The sequence below is a fragment of the Dysidea avara genome, chromosome 3 (assembly GCF_963678975.1).
Source record: "Dysidea avara chromosome 3, odDysAvar1.4, whole genome shotgun sequence".
NCBI lineage: Eukaryota > Metazoa > Porifera > Demospongiae > Dictyoceratida > Dysideidae > Dysidea > Dysidea avara.
The window spans coordinates 2,861,117-2,877,397 of NC_089274.1; the positions used below are offsets into that span (position 1 = coordinate 2,861,117).

Here is a 16,281-nt window from a genome sequence, read left to right on the forward strand (position 1 = left end):
CAAAGGAGATGCTCCAGATGACTGTAAAAAAGCACAAGTTGTACCAATTCACAAGAATAGTGATCGTTTCTCTCCAGCTAATTATAGACCCATTTCTCTGACTAGTATTGTATGTAAAACATTAGAACACATCTTGTCAACCAGTATATATACTCATTAGGATAAATTATGTGTGGAGCAACATGGTTTCCGTAAAAGAAGATCTTGTGACACACAGTTAATATCTACAACACATGATTTTGCAACCAGTTTAAATAACAGTGGACAAGTTGATGCCATCTCACTAGACTCGTCAAAGGCTTTTGATAAAGTTCCTCATGTTAGATTGTGTCATAAATTATCCAGTTATGGAATTAGAGGAAGTACACTAAGGTGGATACAAAGTTTCTTGTCAGGAAGATCTCAACAAGTTGTACTTAATGGTAAAGAAAGTGATTCATGTACAGTTTGATCTCAACAAGTTGTACTTAATGGTAAAGAAAGTGATTCATGTACAGTTTGATCTCAACAAGTTGTACTTAATGGTAAAGAAAGTGATTCATGTACAGTTTGATCTCAACAAGTTGTACTTAATGGTAAAGAAAGTGATTTATGTACAATTTGTCTGGAGTTCCGCAGGTATCAGTATCGGGACCACTCCTCTTCTTGTGCTATATAAATGACTTGCCCAAATATGTAAAGTCCAGATTATATGCAGATGATGCATTAATGTATTCACTATTGGGAAATTCACTCTAACCTTTACGGAATAGTACTAGTCCATATAATATACACTAAACATAACAAAACACTCACAGGTGGCCGGATGCAAAATTTTTAAAATCACTAAAACTCGAATTTTAGCCTCACTGCCTCACTCACTGACCACAGTCACAAAGCTAGAGACCAAACAAAGTAGCACATGGCCACCATTTTACGCCACAATAATAACAAACTCACCAGTGGGATGTGCCTTTTGGGGTTCCGATGATGTAGGCCCTCTGCGCCTTGTCTTTTCATTTATCTTCAATCAGGCTGCTTGTCTTCTTCATCCAACGAAACCATATCAAGGCATTAATTTTCCATATCAACACTTTCTTTCAGCAACATATATAGATGCCACAGAATTATTTCCGAGATAATTTCAGAGCTGGACTTCAGAAGTGCTTCAGTTCTGGCACTACTATAAGACTAGATACACTGTATGTGCAACTCCGCGATTGGGATCCCGTTCGCGATAGGTTCGTGACCCACCCATCAATTAAAGATCTAGGTGGGCTACTAGTGATAGAGTATGGAGACCACACCTCTTAACAATCTAGCTGTTCACTTAACAGCAAACAAAATGACCTCACCCCTTATTGGTTTAGCTAGCTGCACACCGCTTAGTTGACTCAAAATATACTCTAATACAACAGTCATGTATTGGTATTTTAATAGAACAGTCACAAGTTACATTGTAGCTAGCTGTACTACAAAAACTAAACAAACTAGTATTTTTAAAAATTGTATATTTAGTAATGAAGTAGGGATCTATGTAACAAAAAGTAGTGAAACGAGATGAATGATGGTATTACAGCAGCATAGCTCTGTGGGAAAGTCCCTACTTTGGCATTGAGCAAAATATAGCCAATGTGCCAAAGTAGGGACTTTCCCACTGAGCTATGCTGCTGTAATACCATCATTCATCTCTTGCTTCACTACTTTTTGTTGCATAGATCCCTACTTCATTTTCAAATTTACAATTTTTTAAAATACTATTTCATAATTTGATCACTTGTGGAAAAAAGGAATAGGTGTATGCATTCATTCTACAGGGTAGCTGTTGGAAGTTTCTCCACATGTTCTCTTAGTGTAATGTTGATGGTAACAGAATTGTATCAGTAGGTACATCTACCAAGTTGTTCATAATTTTATACATCATAAAAGTTCTCAAGGTGTTGTGTCTGCTTTCTAAAGTGGGTCGGCCATCCAAGCATACTAATCATTTCCGATACGCATGCATACCTATCAAACTTGTTTAATGTACATCTGGCAGCATGTCTTTGTACCATTTCTATTGCCTGTACATTACATTTGTGGTATGGTGACCAGACTACACAGGCATATTCTAATATTGGGCGAACAAGCATCAAGTAGCACGATGCTTTAACATCTGGTGAACACTTCTTAAGATTACGCTGAAGGAACCCTCTCACTCTGTTTGCCTTACTTACAACTTGTCTTGTGTGCTCATTCCAATTTAGATTTTTATCTATAGACACTCCAAGATATTTGGCATGATCAGCCTGCTGTATGGGTGTACCATTCATGTAGTAGGAGTAAATAAGAGGGATAGTTTGTTTGTAATCCTCAAGCACACACTCTCTAGTGCATTAAATGTCATTTGCCATATAGATGCCCATTGGGTTAGCATATACAAACCCTGTTGTAAGATATCCTGATTTTCATCATGTGAAATGTCTCTAGGATGATTTTTAAAGGCAGAATTTTGGGCAGCGTGCAAAATTTTCACCAAGATCCCTACTTAAACGGTACTACCGTACCGTTTGATACTTTACTCCAGTACCTGGTAAGTTCACCGGATTTACAAACTTTCAAAGAGAGAATTTATAATCTACACTAATGATACTTACTTATCACACTTATATACACATGCATGACAATACTCGAGTCTGTACATGAAGGGAAATGAATAAATAAATAAACTTATATTTACCTGGTGACTCATTGTCCACTTCATACTCTGCTACGTTGAGTGGTTCTGACCAGCAAGTAATGGGACCAAGGTCATGACTCTCCAACTGAGAAACTGTGGTAATATCATTTACATATTCTGAATGTTCATTTAAATTATTTAAAGTCTCAGATGGCTGAAATCCACTTATTGAGGAAAGGTGATTTATATCTCCCAAGTAGCCATTATTTAAATCCTGTAAATACTGTGATGCATTTATTGAATTATTATTTAAGTCTTGTAAAAGCTGAGATTCATTTACTGAAGTACAATCATCTGAGCTTTCCAATGAATACTCTTCACTATTCATTGAGAAAAGGCCATTTGTATCTCCCAAGTAGCCATTATTTAAATCCTGTAAATACTGTGATTCATTTATTAAATAATCATTATTTAAATCCTGTAAAAGCTGAGATTCATTTACTGAAGTACAATCATCCAAAGTTTCCAATGAATATTCTTCAGTAATATAATCATGATCCTGTGAACACTCGCAATTTGAAGAAAATTCATCTGAATTCCCAAAATTGGATAAATTCTTCATGTGAAAAAAGTCAACCTGTGAACCATTTATATCAGACTTGTCATTACAGTAATTAAGCGACTGATTCCTGAGGACACTTAACAAAAACAGAATACAATAGGACAGTTTTAATTCAATTTCTGACACAGTGACACCATGGTTGCTATTGTCTACAATTTGTGAAGTTGTGTCCTCAGTGAAAGCTTGTGATTGGGAAGTGCCAATTATAATTTCTACACTATCTCTTTCAGTAGAAATTGAAGTTACAGCATTTAACACACATGATGATGAATATGAAATGGTCACACTGGACAACAGTGCTTCTTCACAGTCACCCTGAAATTGTTTTTCTATAATTCTAATAACATTGTGTGCCACAAACATTAAAAATAAAAACAGTGCTGTATATATTGTGCGGTAAAGGTAATCTGCTAATCTTGTAACATGTTAATAACCTCATGCTGAGATATCTAATGTATTTTATAACTTCGGATTTGGAGAATAATATGAAAAATTAGAAATTTTACAATTGAGTAGGGATCATAGAAATGAAAAGCAATGAAACAAGGAAGGCCATCTACATCCGCAGACTAGTTGACATTTAATTCCTACTTAAGTCATATACAGCTTGTTAATACCAAGACACACAGTTTGTCATGTGGCCTAGTAAGCTGGTGGGGTCACGCTAATGGGTATATTGACAGGAAGAACAAAAATACAATTTTCACGCATACATTCCTCCGTGATGCCTTTATGAAATGACACAAACTTTGCCATGAAATGAAATTCCCTCCACCTTCAGTGGTCTACATACCACATTTGAGCACAGTTGTGCCTGAGATATAAGCCTTTAAAAATTAACTTAATTTCTTTTTTTTTTCTTCTTTTCACACACTTACAAAAGCTGCCATAAAATGCGAACACAATATTTGATTTCCTACACATACTGATTATCAGCTTCTTTCCATAAGCAGTTTATCCTTTGGGTGTGACATTATTGTTCAATAAACCCCTCTTTTGTGTACCAAATGTCTATATAGGTTAACTATTAAACCTCAAACCTTTAAACACAATTACTTGCTATGCCTACCAGACAAACTGCTCAAGAGAATGAGCTGAAAATTGGTGTATGGATGATCTAATCCAAACAGCCAAGCTGTAAAGAAAGAGTGCGGCCCCCACAAAGGCTATGGTGAAAAAAGATGTGAAATCCAAGGTGGCGGCAAGAAATGGCTGTGATGGTAGGTTAATGGCAAAAATTTTAATAATGACAATTCAGGTGAATTTGGTGCCAAGCTTCACCATGGCCTTTTTGGGGGCTGCCACCAAATTCACCAAATTCACCTGAATTGTCATTATTAAAATTTTTACCGTTAACCTACCATCACAGCCATTTCTTGGCCACCACCTTGGATTTCACCATAGGGGCTGCACTCTTTTTTATACAGTTTGGCTGGCTTAGATATCACTTCTTTTTGTATTTGTATACCCTAAAGCCAGCCTATGACCAGCTTTGGGGCTTTTTTAACCTATCTTTATTTCTTTACCACAGGAAGAAAAAGATAAAGCAGATTTTTAATACTTTAATTTTGTCAGTAAATATATATTTATTACATGCCAATTATTCCCTACAGGATAACTTGTTTGCAGCTGATCTCTCTACTGGGTGAGTTGAAATGTAGATGAACTCTCTACAGGGTGATCAGTTCGTAGCTGAACTTTCTACAGGGTGATTTGTTTGTAGCTGAACTCTCTACAGGGTGACTTGTTTCTAGCTGATCTCTCTATAGGGTAACTCTACAGGGTGATTTTTTTTTGTAGCTGAACTCTCTACAGGGTGATTTTTTTTTGTAGCTGAACTCTCCACAGGGTGATTTTTTGTAGCTGAACTATTTACAGGGTGATTTGTTTGTAGCTGCACTCTCTACAGGGTGATTTGTTTGTAGCTGACTATCTACAGGATGATTTGTTTGTAGCTGAACTCTCTACAGGATGATTTGTTTGTAGCTGAATTGTCTGCAGAGTGACTTCTTTGTAGCTGATCTTTCTACAGGGTGAGTTGTTTGTAGCTGAACTCTCTACAGGATAATTTGTTTGTAGCTGAGCTCTCTACAGGGTGACTTAATAGCTGAACTCTTTACAAATTGGTTTGTTTGTGGCTGAACTCTCTACAGGGTGAATTGGTTTCAAGCTGATCTCCCTACAGGGTGACTTGTAATGGTCTGAATCACTAGAGCGATTTATGTGTAGTTGCATGGTGACTGTTCTATTAGAGTATCTCAATCTCGCTTTTGCTACACATAGTTTGCATTCAAATCATAACTAAGTGGTTTGTACTCCAATTCTTCTGTACTACTGCAAGGACTTTCTATGATGATTATTCCAGCTACATACCAATTTTCAGCTCATTGCTCTTATAAGCGGTTTGCCTGGTAGGCGTGAAAAACAATAGCTTATTATTCATAAAATTTGATCGTGTAATTGTGACACAGGATGGGTTTTGTGTCATATATCCATGGTCTTTATATCGATTCCTTTCAAACAACAAAAAGGCACTCCTACGATGGTTACTAGCACTTTTCAACTCATTCCTCCAAGGGGTTTTCCCTGTGGGCGTGACAGAAGTTCGACCTTACTTTATGCACATAATCGGTCATACCTCCATTAATGTTAATCAGATTCCTACCAAACTTGGTACTGAGATCCACGATAATGAGCCCTTTACGTGTGCCAAATTCAGCCTGATTGGAGCACACATTGGTGTTTTATGGTGGATTTTGCAAAGTGTGCGAAAAGAAGAAGGAAAAAAAACAAATAAATTAAAATGAAATTTTGGCCGCTTGTATCTATGGAAATGTCTGGAGCGATTTTCTTCAAATTTGGTATGTAGACTCCTCGTCCTGGGCGGCACTTCTGTAGCAAATTTGGTTCGAATCGGATAAGGGATCACTGAGCTACAAAGGTGTGAAAATTGCATTTTTTTCTTCCTGTCAATATACTCACGGTGTGGCGCACCGGCTTCTTGGAACGCACAACACACTACCGTGTGTTCGCACAACACACTACCGTGTGTTTTGATTTATCATCTTAAAGAGTTCAGCTACAAAATTAACAAGTCACCCTTTAGAAACTACAATCCAGTCACCTTGTAGTGAGTTCAGTTGGGATGCAGGTTCCCTGAAGGCCCTAAACTTGCGAGGCTCAATAAATCCAACCAGAGCATGTGTAAAAACCTCAGTACAGTGCAGTGTTCCAGTCCATACAGCTGTAGTCCTAAATTATACCTTTAAATTATCAGTATAGCCATTCATTATTAAGAAAGGGATTGGTTTTTTTTATCCATCACAGGGGTGGATCCAGACTTTTAAAAAAGGGGGTTCCACTTTGGAATTGCAACTTCAGCCTAGCTGTAAGTTGAAGACCAAAAAAAAAAAAAGGTCATCACCTGCTGACAATAGCTGCCCCTCACCTTAGATGCCCTCACCAACTATATTTCCTTATTTATAACTAGATACATAGCTTGCTACACTGCTCCTCAAAAGACTACTGTGACTGCTCTATTAGAGTATCTCGATTTGACTGCTCTATTAGAGTATCTCGAGTAAGAGAGGCTCTTTCAAAAGGGGGGTTCCTTTGAACCCCCCCCCCCCTCCCCCCAGATCCACCCCTGCATCAATAAACTCATATTCACAAACTGGTTATGCTTGTTGACCAATTGTTTGAACTTTGCACTGCTGTTACTACTTACTATTGCATGGTATACAAAGCTCAACCTTTTAGAGCATATTGGTCAACTTAGCTTCTTGGAACTATAATTATATCCCAGCTGTCTCTGATGTGATGTTTTTGTCATGGGTAACTAGATTTAATGGCACACTTCACACTTCTTTTAAATTTGGCATTTTCGCATAAACAGTATTTTACAATTTCACACTTTTAGATGCATGTTGAATTTCTTATTAGGAGAATTTGATGAATTATAAATCTAGCCAATAAACACCTTAGCTTAAAAAGGAATCCAGCCTTCAAATTGTGGCTGATATGCATGGATAAGTTTAATGTCAAAGGTAGCAACAAGCAAACAGCTTCAGTGTAGTTTTAAGTTGTATCACAACAGTATCTTAGTTATTGACACAAGACTGCATGAGGTGAGTACAGGTCAACAACAAAGATACAGGTGCCTAAAAAGATTATGTAACAATCTAGATAATTTCAACTGAAGAGAATTCCAGCAACTTCTTACATCACTTAGCTCAGTATCATCAACTAAGTCATTCCCTGCTAGAATAACTTCCACATTCTCTTCAAGAATAGGTAGTAGTACAAAACACTCTGCTTCATGCTGCAATGAAACTGTCTCACTGGAAAATAACATTCCATCCTATAAAAAAAGATCACATAATCATATACAAGTACACAAAAAAAATTGAATTTTCAACTAGAGTAGGGACCATAGTACATTGATAAAAGTACTGAAACAAGCTGGAGTAGTGCATAGTATTAAAATCACAGTAAAACAATAAGAAGTGCTATATCCCTACTGTGCTCAAGATACCATAATGGAAATGCACAGTAGGGATATAACACTTTTTATTGTTTTACTGTGATTTAATATTATGCACAACTCCAGCTTGTTTCAGTACTATTTATCGATGTGCTATGGTCCCTACTCTAGTTGAAAATTCCAAATTTTTTGTGTACTTGCTTGTTAACTTTTTTTTGTAAATAATTATTATGTCTGGTGAACCCACGCATACCGCATCTGTAATGGCGCCACGCACCCCAGCTATATCAATTATCATTTGAAGAGTAAAGCATCCATTATGCTTTGTTGTCGACTTTGTTTAACCCGTTACACAGCAGTACGAATCAAGAACTGTTTGAAAAGTACCTCTGCAATCAAAATAGCCACTATGAAAAATACGGAAGATTTCCATTACAAAGGGAAGCTATCACGTGCTACTGCTAAATCGACACTTTTTGCTGTCAGCAAAGATGAATGTAACACAAAGGAGGACACTGGTAAGTCCATGAAGAATGCATTGTATGTACTGCGGTATGCCAAAAGGCACCTCTCAGGCCAAAGCGACGTCAAACAGTGAAAAAATCAAGCCCATAGCCTTAGCCGTTATTGAGATATGCTTGTCTGAAGGCATCAGGCAGTGTTTGAAGGCATCAGTCAGTCAGTCAGTCAGTCAGTCAGTCAGTCAGTCAGTCAGTCAGTCAGTCAGTCAGTCAGTCAGTCAGTCAGTCAGTCAGTCAGTCAGTCAGTCAGTCAGTCAGTCAGTCAGTCAGTCAGTCAGTCAGTCAGTCAGTCAGTCAGTCAGTCAGTCAGTCAGTCAGTCAGTCAGTCAGTCAGTCAGTCAGTCAGTCAGTCAGTCAGTCAGTCAGTCAGTCAGTCAGTCAGTCAGTCAATCACCAGAAAATTCTGTTAAATATATATATTTTAAATTCTGTAGCAACTTGTTGAAAGTGTTTCAGCTCGATCTGAAAGCTTGTTTGGGCTTAATTTTACCTAACCAATACTGCCTCATCGAAAATTGAGGGTGGTTTTCAGGTGATGTTATTTCATGGGCCATGCCTACTTCTTTGTGGTCCCTACTATTGTACTGTATGATGTGCCTTGCTAAAATTTAACACAATAGCACCAAATGTGATCACACAGCTAGCACATTACACAGGTAGAAAATATACAGACATACACTACATATGCACCTGTGTGCATGCTACACGTGTGTACACATAATTGGAATCTCAGAAGCATACTTTTAATGACTAGAGTGGCATGTTTGATGAGCTGAAAAAATTATTCGTGGTACTCTTATAATTCTATTGAAAATTGGGGGCTGCCCGGATGAAGCATTCCTGAAAGTTTATTTCATGAAACATTTAAACATTTGGACCACACAATTCATGAAAGTTTGCTCACAAAAAGTGTTTCAAGAATCAAGATTATGGTATAAACTGCTGTATTTGCAGTGACCTAGTGTGCTTTGCAGCTGGCTGATTTGCTTAATTTACATCAGAAATGAAGAAGTTCATATATCTATAATTATATTATCTGTGTATGTACATAAGTCTGTCACAACTTGTGGGTAGATGAGATTATAAGTAATATTAATTAATTAATAATGCCAACTATGGGACCAAAAATTTGCATATTCAATGAGGTCATGAAGGAGTTTGATGAGGTCATGAAAGTGTTTGATGAGGTCATGAAGGAGTTTAGAGATAGCCATGCACTATAATTGATAATAGCTGGTAACTGAAATTTCACTGTAGCAGTGAATCTGCTCATTGGATAAGGTGTTGCCAACATTGCTTGCCATACCCAACATACCATCCAGCATATGCATCATGTAGTACAGGCACAATAGCATATACACATTCCGGAACTTGTGCATGCAGGTTGGCATATGCCAGTCACTGAGACCATGAGGCACATAAGAGCTGGTTTGCATACAAGTAACAGCAACCTAAAGCGTTGTCACAAGAGAGTTAAAATAGATTCTTATAATTTGTTTGTCAAACCAATTTTAAATTATGCAGCTACTGTATGGTTGCCATATATCCAACATCATACTCATAAATTGCAAGACGCGTTGTCTGTTTTGTGATGTCAGACTATCACCTAACAAGCACCGTGTCAGCCATGATCAACTCACTTAACTGGCAATTCATCAGCAGACAGCATGAGGAATTACATTTTAATTATGTTTTTCAACATTGGTAGCAAGCTTGTTGAATTACCCATACCAGATTATATAATTTATCACATTAGCACCCAGAGTCACTCGCAAAAGTAGCATCAAATTCGTAATGCCTTCAATCACTGTGAACCCCTAAAAGTTTAGGTTCTTCCCAAGATCAATCAGCAAATGGAACAAAATTAATTACCTCTTGTGATTGCTCCATAGGTTGTGTTGATCTTAAATCATGATAGATTGTATTATACTCATTTATGAGGTTTATTATTATTATAATAATAACAGTACAGATAAATGCATAGATAGATAGACAGACAGAAAGGTAGGCAGATGGACAGCAGTGGGTGAAGGGGTACAGCATTGGTCACACACTATGTTCATCACACTTAGCTATACCCTGGGTAAACCACACATGATACATAACTACTAAATACATCAACATGAAATCACCTCTTCACTTTTGCTGGTATCCATTTCACTGCCGCTTGCAATTGCATGTATAAACCTGTGTTTATAAATATATGAAAACAGCACTACATCACCAGTATCTAGTTAAGTGCTATTACTGCATATCTGATAAGTATACAATTTGCAGCTAATACATTAAATCCAAGAAAGCTTCTACACTGCAACAAAGGTGAACAGCCATGCAGCGCCAGCCTATATAGCCATTCAAAAAACTGCATGCATATGATGAAGCAATCTTGACCTCTAGAACAGGTAGCTACCTCAGCCGAATCACTGAGCCAACATTTCTAGCAGTACTTCCCTACTTTTTCTGCCTCATAAATGCGAATCAATTTACAATAAGAAGGCACCTACACTCGATGAAGAAGAAACTAAAGGTGGACCCAACCCTAACCTTAACTGAGGTTTACCTGTTAAGCAATCATAATGATGTCTTTCATGCACTGGTTGCATGAAAACAAGTTGGTCTGCTTTTGGCAGGACAGGTACTGGCACAACAGCCAAGAGAAATCAGGAGCCCATGCAGGGCAGTACAAACAAGTGGGGATTAATATACATTATATCTGTGTTCAAATTAGAACACAGCAATACTATATATAGTCGGGTAAACCCATAGTGTGCAAATGCTAGGTCTGGGGAGGGGGGCCAAAGAAAATTTTTAATGCAGTGATGCAACCTAGAGGCATTTTGGGTTGATTTTAGTAGTCCATCACATTACATCAAGTCAACCAGACACTCCATATTTACAGACAGATTATAGACATGCTGATCTGTGAATGATCAAAAAGTGGAAAATAACAGCAACAGTTCAATATAACAGTGCATGGCAATTCTAGAACTGACATAGCGGCTACAGGGAAGGGGGTGCACAGCATGGATATTGTAGTATGGCTGTAGAACAAAGTAGATATGAAGCTCAGGGGATCTGAGGTAATCTTGTGCCCAGACCACTTTTTTTCTTTTTGTGTGGGGGCGGAGAAAAAAGGGTCTGGTGGATCTCCAATACCTTTTTGTGCAGCCAGATCTACAACGTTTGGGGATCGTTGATTAGTGGTGATGAATAGCAAAGGCGTGTTAACAAAGCAACAACAGAAAAAAAGCCCACGTGTTTGCTTGGCAAAGGCTGCATCCTTGGTAGGGTATTTCCCATTGTCGCTTCGTCAACAGGCCTTTACTTTTCATCACCACTAATCAACAATCCCCAAAAGTTTTAGGTCTGGCTGCACAAAAAAAGCATTGGAGATCCACCAGACCTTTTGTTCTCTGCCCCCACACAAAAAGAAAAAAAACAGTCTGGGCACGAGACTAGGTCTGAGTGTGCAGCCTTGGTTTGCATGTCTTAAAATTTACCGAAGATTCAGTGAAGAAAGGTTTGTCACTGAAACTCAGTTAGGGTCCAGACCCTACACGGGGGCGTAACAACCACAGATGCTCCGGGTGCTGGCGCACCACCTGTAATTTATTAATTTTAAAAATTACTACCGGTACAAGCTAGGTGTAATTACGTGATTGTTCGTTAACGGCAAGTCGTCAACCAAAAACAATCAACTTTCTTGCTAAGCCACGTCAGGCTAGGTCCCATAACATCAGTATCATGTAGTGAATAGTGATACTTCTTGATTCAAGGACACCCGACTCGTGACAAGAACCGGATGCGGTGATAACCCCGGTGGCAACTCAGGAAAAACCATATTTTCATTGATTTCCGTCAGGGATTTCCGTTGACGCTGTGCATAAGAGAGAAGAAAGCGAAGACTCCAAGAAATGTTGAGACAGATTAGTGAAGGCAGGTGAGAAAAACAGTGCTGCAGGACCATGCAGCGTGGTACAAAAGATATCCTTGGATAATTGCATGTTTGCACCATTCGATACAAAATTTATTGCAGTTTGTTGCTTGGGGAACTTTTATCATCATCTGTCCTGAAAAATTCACCATTTGTGACTGGATTCTGGAACAACGATCCAAATCGCACATTATATAGAAGTTTCAAGATAAACGGTTTTAAAGAATTCAAGCCAGCATAACTCTCTAAGGATAGCAAGCACGCGTATGAAATTTACACTACAGATGCATCAGTCTGTTACCTTTCAGAACACTTCCAGTACTTGTAGCTGCTCGTAGAGTTTCCTGCCACATAAGATAGAAAATCTGAGCAGTTGGATGAGCAAAGTAGTATCACGAGTGCTCACAAAGGGGTGGCAGGGTGGGCAAGGGTTAGACTTCAAAATGGAGGCAGACCACGATTGTAGTCCAGAGACGAGATTACAGGGCTGTGCTGGCTCCTTAGTGGCTGATATGTAGCAAAATCCACAGAAAAACGTCTGGCCAACATTATCAGGCTGTCCACCACTAAACCACTGATTCTTGCCAAGCCAGGTCCTTCACAAGGCCTAAAACTGCCATTTGAGCTCTACACACCATCCAAAAAAGACGTCTGTTGAAACCAGCCTCAAGTAGTTTGAGTGGTATTGAGTGTCAAAACTACTAGTACGATGGTGTAGCTATCCACTGGAGGTGTTAGTTTGATTTTGTCTGATGTGCAACTTGGATCAGTTTTGCAAAATCTGGTCATATTTGTGGCTGAAGGGTTGGGGAATGTGTGCTTCTAGGCTGAAAAACTTGCTGATAATGCACATTCATCAGGAAAGAACTGTGAAGTTAGATCTAGCCTAGAAACTACTGTACTTTGTTTGTTATTATTATTATTACTAACACTTTACGGTGACCAGCCTGACAGCAACTTGTGCTGCAGCCTTAGGAAATTACCTAACCTAATTACAAGGACTCAGACTTAAATGACTTATAGCTAAAACTGTGAAAATAAGACAGTGACAAGGGATTGAAGGGAATTATTTTGTTTGCTTGTAATAAATTAATTTTTTCTCAGTGAATGTATAGTATGTAAGTGTATAATATTAGGTGTGTTAAGTGAATTGTACATTTTTTGTGTGAATCTAGTGTAGCTATATGATTTAGCCATGCAGCTTGATTTGTACATATTACAGAACATAAAATATCACTAGCTTAAGACTCAATTTGTGTCAATTTGGGACTGTGTAATTGCCATATTGTTGTCAGCGTCTGGGGGGCTGTGCCCCCCCCCCCCCCCCCCCCCCCCCCCACACACACACTGCCGCTGGCCACCTCAGCACCCATTCCCTGAAATGACTTGTTACACCTCTACTACAGTCTAGAGATCCCTGGGCAAATTACCCCATGGCCAGTTGGAGTTAATAAGCCAGAAGATGGGTTCACAGCAAGCATTACGCGACATTTCAGGCTAGCAAAACATACCCTGGCTTGTGAATATTTCAGTTTCGGCACTGCAGTCTCGCACCTCGGTGATCGATGAACTGATAGTCTACGGCCGCCAGACGAGGATACCCGCTCGTCGATCGGTGCACCTCTGTACAATCTACGCTCTATGGTCTGTCGCCTTTTTGCCAGGAAACCACCATTGTCATTAATTGCGTCTCAAACCAGTCTCGATAGTACCCTTCACGTGACACCACGTGAAGGGGAGGGCGGCATTTGGGGCAAATGTCCTTCCCTATCCTTTATGCAGGAGCGGAGGAGCCACACTTCTTTTGATTTTTATTAAAACATTAAGTGTTATGCTGATGCCTTTTACATCAAATAATGATGACTTTTCTCACAAATACTATTTATTTATTTATTGTACTGGGCAACTGATCAGCACAGCTGGTAAGTGCCCAGGAAAAAAAGAAAACAACAGAATTACAAAGCATGTGTACAATTACTTAAGGATAGTTGTAAATTGTTTGAAAATGTGTCATCAGTTGTGTTAAGGATAGATGTAGGTAAGTTGTTCCATTCCTTAATTGTTCTTGGAAAAAATGATTGTAGCTAAATGGGATGTGGTTGATACAGGTGGAAGTATGAAATGGTACGGATGATAATGACGTGTGCCTCTTGTTGCAGGTAGATAGTAAGTTGGAATTGACAGGGATGTTTGATGGTGAAAGATCTTATGAAATAATTGTAAGGAAGGCCAGGACAGATAATGCAACATTAATGATACTGAACTAGTTCTGCTATAATCACTTAGAACCCATCTAGCAGCCCCACGCTGGATTAATTCTAATTTATCTCTGTCACTATTATAGTAAGGATCCCAAATAACGGAAGCATACTCCATTAGAGGCCGAACCATTGTTAGGTAAGCTGATGCCTTAACATTTGATGAACAGTTGCTTAAGTTTAGCTTTAGAAAATTTAGAGTTTTTGATGCTTTTTTAGCTATGTACGATATATGTTGTGACCATGACATTGTCTTGTCTAACATGACTCCGAGATATGGATGACTATCAGTTTGTTTGAGGATACAATTATTTAAAGTGTAGTGATAAATGATTGGTGAATGGGATCTACTACATCGAATAAATACACACTTAATGATATTCAGTTGATACCCAATTAGCGATTTGATCTAAGTCTTTCTGCAATACAATGGTGTCTTCTGATGCATTAATAATCCTATACAAAAGGCAATCATCAGCAAATATTCTTAGAGGTGAGTTTATATTGGAAATATAATACGTAGTACTACAATTAGAATCTACAACAACTCTATGGGGAAAGTCATCATCACCACATTCCAAAGCCCAATAGCTACCTTAAAATTGTTCATCCATAAACATCAGACACAGAAAGTTGTTGAAGTAATGAAATCCCAAAATATTCCATAAGGGGTAGCTAACGTCTTGGGACTCTTGTACACTATCTGAGAAATCCAATTATAAATACATATAAATACATGAAATATTTATTGAAATGTGCAGAAATACGTGTTGAAATACTTAAATATTGGGACTCTCGTACACCATGTTGGGTTTTTGCGTGGGCACTGGCTACCCCTCGCTAAATCACCTCCTGTATTTTTTTTCACGTAAGGTGCTTCACATTCTTAGCCACCTCTTCAGCTGCAGCAACCACCCCAGCAGCCACCCCAGCAGCCACCCCAGCACAGGAAGCATGCAGTGGAGGAGCAGGCTGAGTAGTACTGTGGACAGAGATAGGCAGGACGACCAAGATAATCAGGATGGAATATATCTCCTGGGTATATGTGCATGAACTAGGCAGATTGTTCCTTAAGAACTCCCAGATGGCCTTGTAACAAGGCCAGGCATGGGGCAAAGTACATTGAAAAGTATTTAAGTAAAGTACAAGTACTTTTGAGATTTACTTAAGTATATGTATACATGCCTGTACGAAGACAACTAAGAAGATCCAACACAAGTAATGTGAACACAAGTGCACCAAATCTTTCCCAAACTTCCCCACTTGCTCAAACCTCCTCATCAACTATGTCAATCGATGCGGGTAATCAGAATTCCTGATACCCCTGAGTTTAACCAAAGTATCAATAAACCTAACGTATGTTAAATAAAACCAGACCCAATTCCAGTGTACTTGTGGAATTCTAGAAGTCTTGTCAACAAGTTGAAGAACTTTAATAGTTTTATACTTACTTCAAATTACAAAATCTACGGAATAACAGAAACTTGGCTTTCTGACCATGTCTATAATAATGAAATTTTTCCTCCCAATTACACTATCTATCATCATAAAGATCGCTCATCTCGTCGTGGTGGTGGTGTTATGTTAGCAATTGACATGAGTATTCCTAGCAAACTGTTAACTAGTCCTGATGATATTGAAGTGATTACCGTTGAAATCCTGACCAGCAAGCCCTGTAAAATCTGTCTATTGTATAATCCTCCAAATAGTGGAACTCACTACCAAGACCATTCACTTTCATACGTATCTCTCCTAATGAAGGAGGATGATCCTATTGTGTTTATGGGTGATTTCAACACCCCAGATGTTGTTTGGTCAACACTAA

The 16,281-nt window shown here is 38.5% G+C and overlaps 1 protein-coding gene across 1 annotated transcript in view; it reads right to left on the minus strand.

Moving 5' to 3' along the window:
* Positions 1–13,877, minus strand: part of LOC136248878 (uncharacterized) — a 34,871-nt gene extending 20,994 nt beyond the window's left edge. Inside the window, exons 1-4 of the mRNA XM_066040708.1 lie at positions 13,710–13,877; positions 10,397–10,451; positions 7,483–7,620; positions 2,699–3,275 (exon numbers count right to left, since the gene is read on the minus strand). Coding sequence (XP_065896780.1) covers positions 2,699–3,275; positions 7,483–7,620; positions 10,397–10,420 — 739 coding nt within the window. The 5' untranslated portion in view covers positions 10,421–10,451; positions 13,710–13,877. The remainder of the gene's footprint in view (positions 1–2,698; positions 3,276–7,482; positions 7,621–10,396; positions 10,452–13,709) is intronic.
* Between the last annotated feature and the right edge of the window lie 2,404 nt (positions 13,878–16,281).